Source organism: Suncus etruscus, chromosome 15 (genome assembly GCF_024139225.1).
Source record: "Suncus etruscus isolate mSunEtr1 chromosome 15, mSunEtr1.pri.cur, whole genome shotgun sequence".
In the NCBI taxonomy this organism is placed as follows: domain Eukaryota; kingdom Metazoa; phylum Chordata; class Mammalia; order Eulipotyphla; family Soricidae; genus Suncus; species Suncus etruscus.
In genome coordinates this window covers 14,475,158-14,494,173 of record NC_064862.1, presented here as the reverse complement: position 1 = coordinate 14,494,173, position 19,016 = coordinate 14,475,158, and the positions used below count along the sequence as shown (strand labels likewise).

Genomic DNA, 19,016 nt, shown 5'->3' with positions numbered 1-19,016 from the left:
CAGGGACTAGCGTTGGCCTAGGCTTGGGTAAAGGCTGGGTGTCCGTTAGGACGGGGTTGGGCCCTACTGGCTGAGAGGGAGGATTTTGAATTTTCAGTCTGAGTTTGAATGTGAACCCCGGATCGGTTCCAGAAACGTAAAATCTCAGGCCCCACTGTTTTCCTTTTATCCAGCCGCCTTTCTCCTCCCTCCCTTTCTGCGTGAAGGTGATGTTTAGGGTGTCACCCTTACTACCTCTAACTACTGTAATGAGGTCCCAGCTGGAAGAGGGGTTCCAATAGGCAGTGCCAGAGGTTTCACATCCCCATGCTTTACAAAAGAAACTTTCTATCCCCCCGCATCGGCGACCTTCCCTCTTAGACTGTTTTTCCCTGGGGCAGACATAGAACGATGCCTGTCGCAACTTTCTCTGCTTTGCCAAGGAACTGCACCCTGGCAAGTCAGCTACGTACTGGCCCCTAGTGTACACTCCCTGTGAGAGGGCTCGTTTTTGAAAGACGACTTTTTCCTGGGGAACCGTCTCAGGTGACTCTTCAGGGATGTCCCATGCCTCTACACCAGCAATGAGGGCGCAAACCTCGGGGCGCAGTGGTGGCCACCAAGTATACGGGGGGGCCACCTTGGAAATGCTCCACACAGTGTCTCCAGCCTGGGAAATGACTTCCCAGGTCAGAGTCATAGGAGCGTGGGGGTTACCGCTCTGGGCAGAGGCGACGGCGCAGGCGAAGTTTAAGAGGATTATCAGTTGTTTCCACTTTCCATTCATCCTTAAGCTCTTCAGCAGGAGCTTTCTTTGTGTGTGACGCGTGGATCCAGGCAGCAATTCCGTCCACTTTCACAGCTGTTGGGGTGGTTAGCAGTACTAAGTAGGGTCCCTTCCACCTGGGCTCGAGGGTCCCCACTCGATGACGCCTAACAAGGACCAGATCACCGACTTGGATCCCGTGTGGCACCGCAGGAGTCCCAGGTGAATAGGCTTCTTTAATCTGGTCCCAGATCTGGGTGCGGACAGCCTCTAGAGCCTTAAGGTGGATAAACAAAGCAGAGGGTGAGTGGGAATCTAAGGCGGGGTCTAATACTCCGTCTGGTCTGGTCAAGGGGGGAGGTCCCCCAAAAAGGATCTCATAGGGAGTGAGCCCGAAACGTCCGGGTGTGTTTCGGGCTCTGAGGAGCGCAAAGGGAAGGAGGCCCAACCAGTTCTTCCCGCCGGTCTCAATAGCCAATTTAGTGAGGGTCTCTTTTAGAGTTCTATTCATTCTCTCTACCTGCCCTGAACTCTGGGGTCTATAAGCGCAATGCAATTTCCAATTGGTCCCCAGTTGTTTGGCCAGTCCCTGACTTACCTGGGCGACAAACGCGGGCCCGTTGTCAGAGCCGATTACCTTGGGTATCCCGAACCGGGGCAAAATTTCTTCCAGAATTTTTTTTGTGACCACCTGGGCAGTTTCAGACTTCGTGGGGAAAGCTTCAACCCATCCGGAGAAGGTGTCTATGAAGACTAGAAGATATTTATTGCCATACCTACCAGGAACGATTTCCGTGAAATCTACTTCCCAGAAGACTCCAGGTCTGTCTCCCCGCAGCCGTTTTCCTGGTTCTACGAGCGGGTGGTGGGCATTTGTTAGAACACAGGCTTTACAGGACTGGGTTACTTGTTCTGTTATAGTTCGTAGTCTGAGTACGTGATAATTGGAGGCTTTTACTAGTTCGCACAATTTCTTTTTCCCTAAATGTGTTAGGTGATGGATACTCTTTACATAGTATTCACCTTCTTTATGAGGCAAAATGATTTTGTTGTCTTTAGTTTTTGCGATCCCATGGCAGTCAAATCCGCTGGATAATCCTTTTTCCTTTAGGCGTTCAATTTCCTCACAGTCTATTGGTGTGTAGTTTAGACTGAAATTATCTTCTTTTGGTTGGGATTTTTTTCGTTGCTCACATAAGGCGCAGGAGATAGTTCCTTGTGCGGCTTTCTTAGCAGTGTGATCTGCCATTCTGTTCCCTGCTGCCACGGGGTCCATTCCTTTTTGATGTCCAGGACAATGAATAATAGCTACCTTTTTCGGCAGGTGTATGGCTTCTAAGAGAGCAAGGATTTCTTCCTTGTTTTTAATTTCCTTTCCTGCAGCCGTGAGGAGTCCTCTTTGTTTGTAGATCGCGCTGTGAATGTGAGCGGTGGAAAACGCGTATCTGCTGTCGGTGTAGATGTTAATAACTTTTCCTTCTGCCAGCTCAAGGGCTTTTGTCAAAGCTTGTAGTTCAGCTTTTTGTGCCGAAGTCCCCTCAGGAAGGCTGCTGGCCCATATTACTTGCTTCCCATCCACTATGGCTGCTCCGGCTTTTCTTTTTCCATCCATGATGAAGCTACTACCATCTGTGTACCAATTCGGCGCCCCATGCCAGGGCAGATCTGTCAGGTCTCTCCGGGTTCCAGTTTCCTCAGCTAAAATGTCTGTGCATGAGTGTACCGGCTGGGATCCGTCTGTCTCCGGGAGCAGGGAGGCGGGGTTAAGAATAGCAGGCGGTCCAAAAGTTATACGGTCGTTTAGCAAAAGACTTTGGTAGTGTGTTATTCGGGCGTTGGTCAACCAACGGTCAGGAGGCTGTCTGACTATACTTTCTAATGCATGGGGAGCGACTATAACTACACGCTGGCCCAGAGTAAGTTTGTCAGCGTCTTTTACCAGGAGAGCCACCGCTGCGATTACCTTCAGACATGACGGCCAGCCGCTAGCCACTGGGTCGAGTTTTTTTGACAAGTATGCTACTGGTCTTTTCCACGGTCCCAAGGCTTGGGTTAGCACTCCCCGAGCCACTCCCGCACGTTCGTCCACATACAGGGTAAAAGGTTTGGTTAGATCCGGCAGGGCCAGGGCTGGTGCCGTGAGTAGAGCAGTTTTTATTCTTTCAAAGGCTTCTTGACACTCCTGTGTCCAAGCAAAAGGAGCTTGGTCCCGTGTAAGTGGATACAGGGGAGCGGCTAGGGAGGCAAACCCAGGTATCCAAAGTCTACAGAAACCGGCTGTCCCCAGAAATTCCCGTACCTGCCGTGGAGTCTTGGGGACAGGAATGGTAACTACTGTCTTTTTTCTGGCTTCTGTGAGCCACCTCTTGCCGTTTTTCAGGACATACCCCAGGTATGTCACTTCGTTGCGGCACAACTGAGCTTTCTTGGCCGACACCCGGTACCCCAACTCACCCAATTCTTTTAGGAGTTCTCTGGTTCCTTTTTCGCATGCTTCCTTGGTGGATGCTGCCAGCAGGAGGTCATCGACATACTGAAGGAGGGAGACTTGGGGGTTCCGAGCCCTGAAGGGGGCCAGGTCCCTATGGAGTGCCTCGTCGAATAGTGTGGGGGAGTTTTTAAAACCCTGGGGCAATCTAGTCCATGTCAGCTGTCCAGTGTGTCCCCCTTCTGGATCCCTCCACTCAAAAGCAAACATCAGTTGGCTGCTGGGGTGTAATTGGAGACAGAAAAAAGCGTCCTTTAGATCCAGCACTGTGTACCAAACCCGCTCCGGTGGGAGGGAACTCAGTAGATTGTAAGGGTTAGGCACAGTGGGATGCAAATCCTGGGCCCTTTTATTAACCTCCCTTAAGTCTTGTACTGGTCGGTAGTCCCCAGTGCCAGGTTTCTTCACCGGCAGCAAAGGCGTGTTCCAGGGAGATCGGCAGGGTACTAGAACTCCTTGCTGTATCAGCCTCTGGATGTGGGGACGGATGCCTTCCTTTGCTTCTTTACTCATGGGATATTGTCTCACCGAGATAGGTGAGGCATGCGCTTTCAGCTCTACCACTATCGGGGGTACTTGGTTAGCCTTGCCAATTCCTGCCTGTTCAGCCCAGACCTCAGGGAATTGGGTGAGCCATTCTGAAGCAATTACTTCTCCAGGCTTTGTTTCATGGAGGCGGTATTCCTCCTCAAGTCCGACTACCAGACAAGTCACAGGGGCTTCCCCCAAGGTTACTTCAGGTCCCTTAGGGGTAAACTGAATTTGTGCCTTTAATTTGGTCAGCAAATCTCTTCCCAGGAGGGGCGCAGGGCACTCAGGGATGACCAGGAAGGAGTGAGTTACTCGGCCCCTTCCAACGTCCAATTTTCTTTTTGTAGTCCATTGGTAGAATTTGCTGCCTGTGGCCCCCACAACCATGGTTTCTTTTGTTCCTAATTTTCCTAGGGGCCTGGTCAATACCGAATGTTCAGCTCCCGTGTCCACCAGGAAGTTGATGGGAGTCCCCTCTACTGGAAGCGTTACCCTGGGCTCGGGGAGGGGGACCGAGCCCCGTCCTCCCTAATCATCGAGAGCCAGGACCTTGTTCCTCCTGAGTTGCTTTTTCGGGCACTCCCTGGCCCAGTGTCCTTTTTCTTTACAATGGGCACACTGATCTTTTTCGAGTGGACGGTCACGTCCTTTTTCTTTACAATGGGCACACTGATCTCTATCGAATGGACGATCTTGGCCTCCCGGGGTTCTTCTTGCCCTGTCGCCCAGGTGCCCTGTCTGCCTGCTTCTTTCTCTTTCTGCTATACTATCCCCTACTACTGCAGCCAATATTCTAGTTAAATTTCTCTCTTGTCGGCGATCACGCCGGTTCTCTCTGTCCTCTATCTCTTTCTTTTCTCTTTCCTTTTTCTCCTCTTCTGTCTCTCTCTTGTGGAACACTTTCTCTGCCTCCTTCACTAAGTCCCGCAACGAATAATCTTGAAGTCCCTCTAGCCTCTGTAGCTTACATTTTATATCTGTGGCTGACTGCCCAATAAAGGCCATTGCTATGGCCGCCTGCTGTCCCTCTGAAGCTGGATCGAAAGGAGTGTACCTCCTATAAGCTTCCATTAGGCGTTCCAGGAAAACCGAGGGTGGCTCAACTGGACCTTGGACAACCTCTCTTACCTTAGCCAAATTCGTGGGGCGTCTTGCAGCCCCTCTGAGACCTGCAATTAGAGCCCGGCGGTAGACGGTGAGGCGCTCCCTACCTTCTGCTGTATTGAAGTCCCAGGTTGGCCTGGTCAATGGAAACCCTTCATCTATGAGGTTAGGGAGATTGGTGGGAGTCCCATCGGCCCCCGGGACGTTTTTCCTGGCTTCAAGGAGGACTCTTTCTCTTTCCTCTGTCGTGAAGAGGACCTGGAGCAGTTGTTGACAGTCGTCCCAGGTGGGCTGATGCGAAAACATGAGAGACTCGAGGAGTCCCGTCAGGGCAGAGGGATTATCTGAAAAGGAGGGGTGCATAGTCTTCCAATTATATAGATCTGCCGAGGAAAAAGGCCAGTACTGTAAAGGGGGAAGCTGGTCATCTCCTGGTGGGGGCCCCATTGCCCGAAGGGGGAGGGCAAGAGACCGTGACTCGGAGGGGCGAACAGTTTTTGGACTGCGGCCCTTCCGGCTCCGGGTTCCCCCTGCTGGTCCCGGTTCGCGTGGACCGGCCGCCGGGGGTTGCCCCACAGCGATGTGTGGCACGTTAGGTTGTGCCGGCTGGGGAGAGGATTGAGGTTGGGAGTACGGAGGGGGGGGGGAGTCAAGAAGAAGATCATTGTCTATCTCAGGGTAGAGAGGCGGGGGAGCTGAAGGTCGTGGGGGGACAGGTAGGTTGGGCTCGGGATCTGAGGCTACTGCTATCATAGTGGGAGTTGGCTCAGGGTGGCCAGATATCCAGGGCTTGACCCACGCTGGTGGATTCTGGACGAGGTCCTGCCAGACGAGAATGTAGGGTATTTGGTCCGGGTGTCCCCCTTCAGACTGAAAAATGACCTTTTTTACTGCGGAAATAAGAGAAAGGTTAAAGACACCTTCCGGCGGCCAGCCGACTCCAAAGGTTGGCCACTCAGAGGTGCAGAAGGTCTGCCAGGGGCCCTTCCGTACCCCGACAGACAGATTGTGAGCCCTAGCTTTTACGTCAGTCCAGTGGTTGAGGGTTAGAGTCAAAGGAGTCGTCACGGTCTGTCCCATCTTAGTCCTAATTTCAAGGAAAACTGACACAGAAGTTACAATCAAGAGACAAATGACCCAGAACAAGCGCCGTTCCCGCGTTGCCCAAAGGCACTTCAAAGAGTCGGATGGCAAGGGCCTCCGCCGCCAGCCTAGTTCAATGAGGAAGCTACTCTCCTCGCGACTCTCCAGACCAGGGGGGTACACCAGGCGTCCCTGGTCGCCCCCGCTACCTCCCGGGACGTCTCCCAGGGTGATCGGACGGTGGACACCCGGACACGTCTGTCTTTATCCACGAAACCTCAGACTTGCTGAGCGTCCGTAAAGCCGAAACTGCGATCGCGCCAGACCTCAGAGAAAAGTACAGCCAGAAGCAAACGAACCCAGACTAAGTAGACACAGACACAGACACAAAAGCTCACCTCCAAGTGGGTCTGGGGTCTCTGGGTGGTCGCAAATATCCCGGACGAGCCCCCAAATGAAAGAATTCCCCCGTAGGAGAACTCCGCTCCAGGCTCAGGATATGCGCGCAACCACAGAGACACAGAGACCAGACTTGCTGCAATAACACGAGGGATTTTAATATCTCAGCATGCTGGGGACCGAATCTCATAACTCAGGACCGAGTAGGGGAGATTCGGCCCCCCTTTAGCATTCAGCAAAGCTTTTATAGGGTAAAAAGTCCATACATATCATGAGAACACACCTGCCAGGAAGGAGGCATCTTTCCTTATCTCCCGCCACAGAAGAAGTTATGCGTCAGAGCCCAGGAAGGAGGCATTTTGTTTACCCCGTGTAACAGATGGGGCAGTGTTTGCCCCTGGGGTCATGTGCGTATCTTTGTCCTTCCCCTGATGGCATATGCCTAATTTAAAGTGAGGTAGGGTCTTCCGCGAATTGTGGCTTTGGTTAGTTCAAAGGAAGGGGAGTTTTTAGGGAGTGGGGGAGTGGAAAGGTTCCCAGGGAAAGGAAGGGGAGTTTTTAGGGAGTGGGGGAGTGGAAAGGCTCCCAGGGAGCTTAAGTGAGCTTGAAAGAAGTGTAAATTAAGGCACTTTAAGGAATTAGCTTAGTCGGGATCTTTCTTTAGGGGCTTAATTAAAGTGTAAATTAGGGAAGTTAGAGTGCTTAGCTTAGCCGGGAGCTTTAGGGGAGTGCAGGTTAGGGCGCCTAGTTTTTTTTTTTTTTTTTTTTTTTCTATTGGCTATTTTCCAGTTCTTGCTTATTTTTGTTATTTTTTCTTCACACCTTTTCACTTTTATACTAGCTCCCAAGGATATGGTGCCACTCATGCCATCCTGGTAATACTATGAGTTCTATAGGGCCACATCTAGTAGAGACTACATGGTGCTGGGAAATGAACTGAGATCAGCCATATGCAAAGCAAAGACTCAATTCTTGTGTAATCTCTCTGGCCCAACTTTAATATATTTAATAGGTAAACAAGAATTTTCCCCATTTTCTGTTATAAAATTTGAGACTCTAGTTATAGTTTTATGTTTTAAATTAAGGCAACATAATTTCTGTTGAATCATACCTAAGTTTAGTCATGTTCATCCTATGAATAGGTCCCCAAGTGAATCAGGACCAAACTTCTTGCTTTAGTGTTTCTTTGGTTCTTGATTTATTTTGGAAATACCTTTGGTAATAAAAAACACATAAGTAAAGATCAGCTGCAATAATAACCAATAGTCTTATTATGGAAGAGACTGGAATGTTGAACTAAAGAGTGCTTAATAAACAATCAATGTAAATATTAATTGTATCTACATGTGTAGAGCTTTACATATCATTGCATATATATCCACTGATAAAGATATATATCCAGAATGTTAACTCTCAGGGCCTAGAGAGATAGTATAGTGGGTAGGGCATTTGCCTTGAACATAGCCAGCCTGAGCTTAAACCCCTGCACTCAGTAAACCCTAAGTACCACTGAATGTGACCCAAAAAACAAATACAAAATAAAGTTTACTGTCCTACAACTGCACCTGTAAATGAAGTAGGAAAAAAAATTCTAATCTAGGAACATTCATTTTGAAAGTGCTAAGAAGAATATACATGAATAACATTTTAATGATTATATTCTCAACATTTTCTACTTTTTGTTGTTTATTTGATTTTTGGATCTCATCCAGCTGTGCTCAGGAACAACTCCTGGCTGTGCTCAACATGAGTTGCCAGGTTGGGCAGATGCAAGACAAGTGACCTATGCACTCAACTATCTCTTGGGCTCTATGAACAAGATTAAATGGATAATTTATGGTTTGTGGGTTTTCAACAGCATTCCTTACTCTGACTCAACTCAGAAATCAGTAGTTGTTGAAATTTCTATTTATTTAAGAAATATAGTTTGATGGATAATTTTAGGTAACCATGTAAAAATATTTTTGCTACAGATTATTAGAGGATTGTACTGTAAATAAAATGAGACCATTGAAGTAATTTGAAGATACACAGGGCTTTCTAATCTCAGAATAGGGGGAAATTTAAAAAAATAAGAAAACCTTAGGAGAAAATTAAAAAGTTTTTAAATTCTAAACTATACAAAAAAAAGACATGGTAAAATCCTATGTAAAATAGTGTCAGCACCTGAAAAGGAACCTGTAGTTTTTATATAGTATTTTTTTCTAAAAACAAATAAACCTATAAATTAATGCTAAACATTTTATGATATGATTAATTGTTGGGGTGGAAATATATAAAAATTCCTGTATGTGTGCTTTTACTAATATTCTAAAACTTCTTTTCCAAAAAAAATCTTTATTTATTTAAGGAAAATGCATCACATAGTTGACCTATAGTTGATCATAATACATTTGTTTCCAGATAAGTGAAAGCAAAGTTATTGAAAAATGGAAAGGAAAAATAAAATAGAAGAGACAAGGAAATTAAAGAAAAAAAGAAAAAGTGAAGTTGCAAGCTCATTTGTAAAAATTATTGTATCACCAATAAAGTCATACATAGCAGAAGGTTTTAAGCTCTTGTTGTTTTATGTACAGTCTGTTCAATTGGGGTTTTTATTAAGGGATGACAGCATCAAACAATGAAGTTGTTCAGAAATTCAAATCTATGATACTACCAATTTTAAGGGCATATACTTAGCTGCAGGGCATCTGGCATAAAGGCCCTATTTGAACATGTTGACTGTGTTTGTGGATGTGGTTACAGCTTCCAGGATTTCTTGGAAGAAGAAAGACACAGGGGAGGGTGCCCGTACTCACTTATAATAATAATAATAATAATAATAATAATAATAATAATAATAATAATAATAATAATACCCTGGTGATATCAGTTCAATGACTAATGTACCTAAAGTGTAGTTAGGTCAGAGTCTCCCTAGGGCAGTAGTCAGCAATCTGCGGCTCGCGAGCCACTTGTGGTTCTTTACACTTTTAGTTTGGCTCTTCTGTGTGCCGGTTGGCTGCTCCAGAGTCAGGACTCTGCTCCTAGCCTCTGTCAGTGCTCGCCCTGTGTGCATCCCCTGCCTGCGTAGGAGCCGACCTCCAAGAGTGTAAGATGATACCCAGTATCAACCCCAAACAAAGGTGTTCCCCCAAGGTCATCCTTTCTTAAACCTCTTCCTTTGAAATGTAAAAGCCCACTGAATATGTACTTTTGTTTCTCTCTCTCTTGACCTGAAGCTTCCTGGTATTGGGAATTGGTTTTAATAAAGAAAGAGGTGTTCTAGCTTTTTGGGCTCCAGGAAGAGAGTACATGGTAAAAGGCCATGGACTCCATGATCATCCTTTCCTGGCTAGCTTGGTTTATTATTTCTTTCCTGCTACCCTGCTTCTTCAGACCAGGTTGGATGGAGTTTAGAAATACAGTGCCTGGAGTGATCTTAAAACACATATTTTATTTTGCACAAGAGTGGGCATCTTCCATGGAGGAATTCTCAACCAGAGTTTTCTTTTCCGTGGATTCTCATGTTCAGAGTACTCTTGATTAAAGTTGTGAGCTAATGCCCTTAAATGCTGTTTTTCATATTGATTATGACTTTCTTATATATATATATATATATATATATATATATATTGATTATGACTTTCTTATATATAATATAAGTGCCAAGCAGAAATTTTTTGCAAGAGTGAAAACATTTCAATATCTCCTAATCCGACACAGCTATCCCAGAACCAGATTCTTTCTTGAACACATCCATCTGATGTCTCACTGTAAAAACTACTTGTGAAACTCCCCTGCAGAGAAATATTAAGTTCATAAAGAAAATGAACAAAGTCTGTCAAATACACAAGCTTAGCTACCCATTCCTTGTCCAACTGGGGCTGTACAAAGTCAGAGTTCTGCTCTCACAGGAACTGCAATACTTCTTCCCCTGAACAGCCACTTCACTTCTTCATGGAGAAGATGCTAGTAGTAGGCATCCATATTCTCACCCAGGGTGGTGAATAGCCTGGATTTGACCACAATTGTGAATTTCACAAATTATCTTTACTGTGTCACCTGTCACAGAGTTTAGTTCAGAAGGGAGTTTTTTGAATCCAGTCTGTCATACAATGAGTGGATACAATGTACGGGTGTGCAACTTCTGTTTCTTGTGACTACACAAAAACACTGAGCCATGCACAGTGCATCATCTGTACATACATCAACACATCAGATTATTATTCTGAGTGAAATGAATCAGAAGGAGAGGTGTAGACACAGAATAATCATTTGTGGCATATAAGAATAATAAATGGCAATATGGTAATAATATGTAGAGAAAATAGGGATGAGGGACAGGAGGACTAGTCCATGATAGGAAGCTTGCCATGAAAAGTGGTGAGTTCAGTTAGAATAGAGAAAGGTACATTATGACATTGATAGTTGGAACTTATCACTCTGGACAAGAACTGGATCCTGAAAATGGATAAGTGACATGCATGGTACCCTTTAATTAACAATATTTCTAACCATGGTATCATAAAGGAAAATTTGCAAACCTCAGTGTCATATAGGAAAAGAGAGATAGAGAGCAAAAAGCAAAATGCCTGCCCCTGACATAGGCAGAGGAGGGTGAAGAGGAAGGAAACAAGGGACATTGGTGGTGGGGAAAGTGCACTGGTGAAGGGTGGTGTACATTCTATGATTGAAATGCAAGTATAAATAATTTTGTAACAAATATGCTTAAATAAAATTATTTTTACAATGTTTCAGGCACTATCATAATTCCTTTATGATATTATATCATATACCTTTAACAAAGTACCGTTTTTGTTTTTGTGTGTATTTTAGTTTGGTTTCTAGCAGCACACACTAAAGTGTCAATAGATCTTTTTTCCTTTCAGTGAAATCACTACTTTTCTCTGGAACACTGTCCTTGCTTTTAAAGATTGTTAAAAGGTTTTTCTCTTTTACCTGTTTTATATCCATATTGTAGGTTTCAAATTTTCAGCACATTTTGGTTAGCAAGAGGAAACGTTTTGAAATGTTTTGCTTCCTTTTTATCAGAAATCAAAGCATTTTCCTTCAGAAGGGTGTTCACTATCTAGAATTAACAATCAGTGGATTCAAAAACTATTTCATGGTGGATATTACTTTACATCTAAATCAGCTTAATCATAAACTACAGGGGAAAGGAAAGACAATTTTTTCGATGTTAGAAGTTATTTTTGTTTGAAAACAAATTATCTGTTTTTGCTCAAGATTTTGACAGAGAAACTTTGATTCACTTTCCAATCCTGTTGAAATATCGCCAAAAAAATAATTCTGATATTGACATTACCTATTTTAAAACAGTATTTTTAAATATGAGGGAAGCTTTTATCAAGAGGTGTCAGGATTTCAGAAACAGCAAAGCGACCTTGGCCTTTTTAAAAAATAAACAAAAAAACCTCTGGATGCTACTGTAATGGAATTAAATTTTTCTCCCTTGAAGAATATCAACATTGGCAAATTTAAAATGCTATTTCTGGATTAAAAAACACAAAAAACTGTGGAGCTCAAAATTTAAATGTCTTTGTGCTATTTTAGAAAGATTAGAGAAACACAACATCAACAATGAGAAAAATAAAAATCACATGATCATATCAATAGATGCAAAGAAAGCATTTGATAAGGTCTAACACCCATTCTTGATCAAAACTCTCAGCAAGATGGGAATGGAAGGAACCTTTCTCAATCTAGTTGAAGCTATCTACCACAAGCCAATGGCAAATATTATCCTCAATGGAGAAAAACTAAAAGCCTTTCCTCCAAATTCTGGTACAAGACAAGGCTGTCCACTCTCACCACTCCTCTTCAATATAGTACTGGAAGTTCTTGCTATAGCGATCAGGCAAGAAAAAGATATCAAGGGAATCCAGGTACGAAAGGAAGAAGTCAAGCTCTCATTGTTTGCAGATGACATGATACTCTACTTAGAAAACCCTGAAGACTCTACCAAAAAGCTTCTAGAAAGAATAGATTCATACAGCATGGTGGCAGGCTACAAAATCAACCTACAGAAATCAATGGCCTTTTTATACACCAATAATGACAGGGAAGAGATGGAAGTCAGGAAGGCAATCCCATTCACAATAGTGCCACACAAACTCAAATATCTTGGAGTCAACTTGACAAAAGACGTGAAAGACCTATACAAAGAAAACTATAAATCCCTGCTCAAGAAATAAGAGAGGACACACGGAAATGGAAACACATACCCTGCTCATGGATTGGCAGGATTAACATCATTAAAATGGCAATACTCCCCAAAGCATTATACAGATTTAATGCGATCCCCTTAAAAATACCCATGACATTCTTCAAAGAAGTGGATCAAACACTTTTGAAGTTCATCTGGAACAATAAACACCCTTGAATAGCTAAAGCACTCTTTGGGAAAAGGAAAATGGGAGGCATTACTTTTCCCAACTTTAAACTGTACTATAAAGCAATAGTTATCAAAACAGCATGGTATTGGAATAAAGACAGACCCTCAGATCAGAGGAATAGGCTTGAGTTCTCAGAGAACATTCCCCAGACATACAATCACCTAATTTTTGATAAAGGAGCAGGAAATTCTAAATGGAGCAGGGAAAATCTCTTCAACAAGTGGTGCTGGCAGAACTGGTTAGCCACTTCCAAAAAAGTGAACATAGACCCCCAGTTAACATCATGTACGAAGATAAAATCCAAATGGATTAAAGACCTTGATATCAGACCGGATACCATAAGGTATATAGAACAACATGTCAGTAAAACACTCCATGACATTGAGACTAAAGGCATCTTCAAGGAGAAAACTGCACTTTCCAAACAAGTGGAAGCATAGATTAACAGATGGAAATACATTAAACTGAGAAGCTTCTGCACCTCAAAAGAAATAGTGCCCAGGATACAAGAGTCATCCACTGAGTGGGAGAAACTATTCACCCAACACCCTTCAGATAAGGGACTAATATCCAAAATATACAGGGCACTGACAGAACTTTACAAGAAAAAATCATCTAATCCCATCAAGAAATGGGGAGAAGAAATGAACAGATACTTTGATAAAGAAGAAATACAAATGGCCAAAAGGCACATGAAAAAATGCTCCTCATCACTAATCAGGGAGATGCAAATCAAAACAACCATGAGATACCACCTCACACCACAGAGACTGGCGCACATCACAAAGAATGAGAACAATCAGTGCTTGCGGGGATGTGGAGAGAAAGGAACTCTTATCCACTGCTGGTGGGAATGCCGCCTAGTACAGCCTCTATGGAAAGCGATATGGAGGTTCCTTCAAAATCTGGAAATTGAGCTCCCATTCGACCCAGCTATTCCACTCCTAGGGATATACCCTAAGAACACAAGAATACAATACAAAAACCCCTTCCTCACACCTATATTTATTGCAGCACTATTCACAATAGCCAGGCTATGGAAACAACCAATATGCCCTTCACCAGATGAATGGCTAAAGAAACTGTGGTACATATACACAATGGAATATTATGCAGTTGTCAGGAGAGATGAAGTCATGAAATTTTCCTATACATGGATGTACATGGAATCTATCATGCTGAGTGAAATAAGTCAGAGGGAGAGAGAGAGACGCAGAATAGTCTCACTCATCTATGGGTTTTAAGAAAAATAAAAGTCATTTTTGTAACAATCCTCTGAGACAATGAGAGGAGGGCTGGAACACCAGCTCACTCCACGAAGCTCACCACAAAGAGTGGTGAGTACAGCTATAGAAATAACTATACAGAGAAATAACTACCATAATCAAGTGAATGAATGAGGGAACTGGAAAGCCTGTCTGGATTACAGGTTGGGGTGGGGTGGGGTGTGATGGAGGGAGATTTGGGACATTGGTGGTAGGAATGTTGCACTGGTGATGGGGGGGTGTTCTTTACATGACTGAAACCTAATCACAATCATTTATGTAATCAAGATGTTCAAATAAAGAAGGAAAAAAACTGTGGAGCTCAAAATTTGAATGTCTTTTTGCTAATTTAGAAAGATTGGAGAAACACAAATGTGAACTTAATTCACAGCACAAGTGGTCTGCTTTGAAAGATCTGGAGAAGGAAGATATGTTGATTTTTTACACCTGGAATAGTATTCCTGACTCATATAAGCAACTAAAAAAGCTAGCATTTGCTGTTCTTTCCTTGTTTGGGTCTACATATTTATGCGAAAAATCATTTTCAAGCATGAATCTTATCAAGAGTAAATTGAAAAATTGTCTCATCGATAAGAACCTGGAATCATGCCTAAAATTAAAAACAGCAACATACAAACCTGACTTACTCAAAGTATCCAAGGAAATGCAAGGCCAATGTTCACATTAGTGTTTGTGACTTTGTCAGTCATTGTTAGGATGTAATTTTCTCTACATTTTAAGGCAAATTTTGTGGAATTCAACATTATCAATAAATAATGTTCTAAAGCAGTGGTCCTCAAACTATGGCCCGTGGGCCACATATTGTATTTGTATCTGTTTTGTTTCTTCATTGCATTTCTTATGCAGTGTGCATAAGAATTCGTTCATAAGTTTTGTTGTTACTATAGTCAGACCCTCCAATGATCTGAGGGACAGTGAACTGGCCCCCTGTTTAAAAAGTTTGAGGACCCCTGTAAAGTTTTTGTTTTATTAGTTGTGTTTTTATATCCTCCCGACCTATGTGGATACTTGCAAGCAGAATATTCTCAATAAAAACTTATTGAAACTAAAATCAGTGTACCATCCTATCTATTTTTGGTTTTAAAAATGTGGCTCTTGGGGCCCGAAAGATAGCATGGAGGTAAGACACTTGCCTCTCATGCAAAAGGTCAGTGATTTGAATCCCAGCATCCCATATGGTCCCATGAGCCTACCAGGAGTGATTTCTGAGCATAGAGCCAGAAATAACCCCTGAGCATTGCAAAAACAAACAAACAAACAAACAAACAAAACAAAACAAAAAAAGTGTGGCTCTCAAAATAATTTTCAATCGTGGTTTTGGAGAGATTTGGCTCAGTTGAAAAAAAAGGTTGCCAACCACTGCCCTAGGGAATCATAGAGGGTTAGTGAAGGAAAAGCCATCAGGAAAATGGTGATTCTGGGTGATGGACACAGCAAGCGTGGCTTCACCAGGTTAGGGGCTTTGCCCACCATTTCCTCCAGAGATGGCCAGCTTTCTGCTGCATAGGCCAGTGTAGCTCAATCTAAAACTTTTTTTAAGTATAATTTTTAAAAAATCTGTAACCTACTAGGAGAAAAATAAACATAGGATATGAACAACATCAACATGGAAAATACTACTACAGAGTAATAAACATGCCCACAAACATAGATGCAATGTTCACACAAGGCCAGATCTATAGACTCACTCTTTTCTTGAATGGTATGTAAATCAAGCTGTGAAAAACCACAAGTATACTGGTCATGCAGCAGAAAGCTAGCAATCTTGGGAGGAGAGGGAGGGCCAAGTCCCCACCCTGCTGAAGCCATATCTGGTGCCTCCATCATCTACAATCACTGTTTTTCCTATGACCATGCCTCATCACCCTTCTTTGATTCTTTTAGGGGACATAAATCTAATCAAACTTCAGATATACCTGTATTTGGGCTGATATCACCAAGGCTTTTTGGAGTGAGTGTAGACATCCTCCCACCATATCTTACTTCTTCCATCTTCCAGGAGACCTGACAGCTGTGGACTAGGTTCTAAAAGCCAGAGTGTTAATAATATTGATTTGAGTTTCTGGACAACTTCATTTGTTTGATGGTATTCCCTATAGGAATACCCCAATTTGGGGCTGGAGAGATAGCATGGAGGTAGGGTGTTTGCCTTGCATGCAGAAGGTCGGTGGTTCGAATCCCGGCATCCCATATGGTCCCCTGAGCCTGCCAGGAGCAATTTCTGAGCATAGAGCCAGGAGTAACACCTGAGCACTGTTGGGTGTGACTCCCCCAAAAAGGAATACCCTAATTTAACAGAGTTGACAGCTAACAGCAAAAGCTTATTAAATCTTCTGCATTGTATTAATGATATATTAGAGATACAACAATTTTCACAAAAATGCTTGCCACTGTACTTCATCTTTTTTTTTCTTTAAAATTTTTCTTCTTGACAACTATGGGGTGCATATTTTTATGTTGCAGTGCTCATTGGATATCTTAATTGATTCCTCTTTTTGAACTTGTAGTGTTTTACCTTCTTTTTTCCCCTTTGTCCCTCAAACCAAGGATGAGAGCCTCTAGAAAGACTCTGCTCATAGTCGGCATAGTCGATTTTTACCCCATTATATTACTTTTCTCTTCCCCAAACAAAACCACATAACTTGAACTTTCTAGTCCCGCCTCCCAATTAGAGGGGGCAGTAATGGAGGCACCAAGATCAAACAGTTATAAGATCACTAAGTAATAAACTAGACACAGCAGGGACCACGCATTCTAGCGGCCCCTGCGGGGAGAGTGGAGGACATGGGCAGGATGGGAGCGGATGTGGGAGGTCAATTTGGTGGTGGAATTCCCCTGATTCAATGTAAGTATGTACCTGGAATATTACTGTGAATGATATGTAAGCCACTATAATTCAAATAAAAATTATATTAAAATATTCTTTTCTTCTTTCTTCTTTCTATTCATTATTTATTGACTGCTATCACTTATCTGGAAACAAATGTATTATGGTTACTATATCAAACATATGATGCATTTTCTGTAAATAAATTTTAAAAAGAAAAAAATACTAACAGCTCTTTAATGAAAGCAAAGGTATTTAATTTTATTTGTAATAAAATAAATTATGACATCATAAAGATTCATATATTTTCATAGTAATTTATAAAATAATTAAGAGCATTATTTATACATCATGCTGAAAGGTTATGGGGGAAATCAGCTATTACACACATCTTTTTTTGTTTGTTTTTGGGCCACACCCAGTGGTGCTCAGGGGTTACTCCTGGCTCTGTGCTCAGAAATTTATCCTGGGTTGGGGGACTATATGGGCCATCAGGATTCAAACATCAGTCTGCCCTGGATTGGCTGGGTGCAAGGCAAATGCTTTACCACTCTACTATTGCTCAGGCCCCTATTATACACAGTTGAATAGATTTTTAGAACCCATATTGAAGGCAATTTGAGAATAATTTGCAAACCTTTAAGCACACATATTGGTTTGCTTAGGAATTCATTATTTGGATGTTTAACTTTATGCATAAATTTTCACATGTAAAATATTCATTTTTGAACACTCATATGGTATGTACATTTTAATAGTAGCAAGAGGTCAAAATACAGACTAACTATATTTTGCAATTGTAGAAAATTGGAAAGACCTTTGGTGTCCATTCATAAAACTAGTTTAAATTAGCATTCAGTCATAATCAAAAAGTTGGTGTTGTGGAGGGACATTACTATCAAAAAATTGAAGTCCTATGAAAAGTTTTTTCCCCCTAAATTTCTTGCCTCAACACCTACTAAAGTGAGTTGCATCAGTGTTTCAGAGTGCAGGGGATGTCTACCTTCTGGAACTGCTTATACTACATAGCATCTGGATGCTCTTCTAGGGAGGCCTTCAGGGCAACCACTCAAGTCAGGATGCCTATGATTCTCTACATGTGACTATCTGGCTCTCTGCATGTGACTAGAGCAGAAGATTTGCTTAATTAGTTGTTTGGAGATTATTGCAAACTTGCACTTCATTCAGTGCTCATTCAGCATCATCTTTCTCAAAAACAAATACCTTCTGGTTCTTCACCTGCTGTGTACATTGTTTTAACTCTCTGTGAATTAAATATTTAGTGAAGAAATATGGATGCCTTTAGCTTTGCTTCTCTCACACAGAAATATCTAAATTGCACTTATTTAGAAAAAATAGGTGACTATAGATAGATTTCAAAAAAAAGAAAAAATGAAAAAGAAGAGAACAACAAAATTCAGAATGTCGCCATTGGTGACAAAGAGAGAATACAGGAGAATATAGACTCTCACAATGCTCACTGATTTCACAGGCTGGATCTGTAAAAAAAATTGTAGCAGGGACAAAGTTAGTAGGAAAAAAAATAGCTGGACTAGTCTGCATTCCTACCAGCCATTAATGAGAATGCCTTTCTCCTTGCATTTGTGCCACCACTGGTGATACTTATTCTTTGTGATGTGTGCCAGTCTCTGTGGTGTGAGGTGATATCACATTGTTGTTTTGATTTGCATTTTCCTAATGATTACTGAAGTGGAAAACATAATGGATATTCCTTAGAAAACCCTAGAAATCGAGCCTCCACATGATCCAGGAATATTACTTCTTGGGTTATACCTTCTAAGGTTATACCATATAACCTTCTAGGTTATAAGTGCCAAAAACTACACAAAGAAAAGCTCTCTACTATTTACAATAGCCAGAATCTAGAAACAATTCAAGTGCCCAAGAACAGATGAGTGACTAAAGAAACTGTGGTACATCTACATAATGGAATTCTATGCAGACTTTAGAAAAATGAAGTCATTATATTTGCTTATACCTGGATGGAGATGAGTGAAATGAGTGAAAGGGAAAGGAATAGATAGAGAAAGGAGTAGCTATAAATATAGATATAAAATAATCTCATTTACTTTGGGGATATTAGAAAAATAAAAGATGGGTACTATCCAGAGAAAATAGAGAAGAAGACCAGGAG

At 42.4% G+C, this 19,016-nt stretch overlaps 1 protein-coding gene across 1 annotated transcript; it reads right to left on the bottom strand.

Moving 5' to 3' along the window:
* Positions 1-692: 692 nt before the first annotated feature.
* Positions 693-5,948, bottom strand: LOC126029488 (uncharacterized). Its single transcript, XM_049787763.1, is given in 2 exon segments — positions 693-4,411; positions 4,490-5,948. Coding segments are annotated over 2 exon segments (5,178 nt in total).
* Between the last annotated feature and the right edge of the window lie 13,068 nt (positions 5,949-19,016).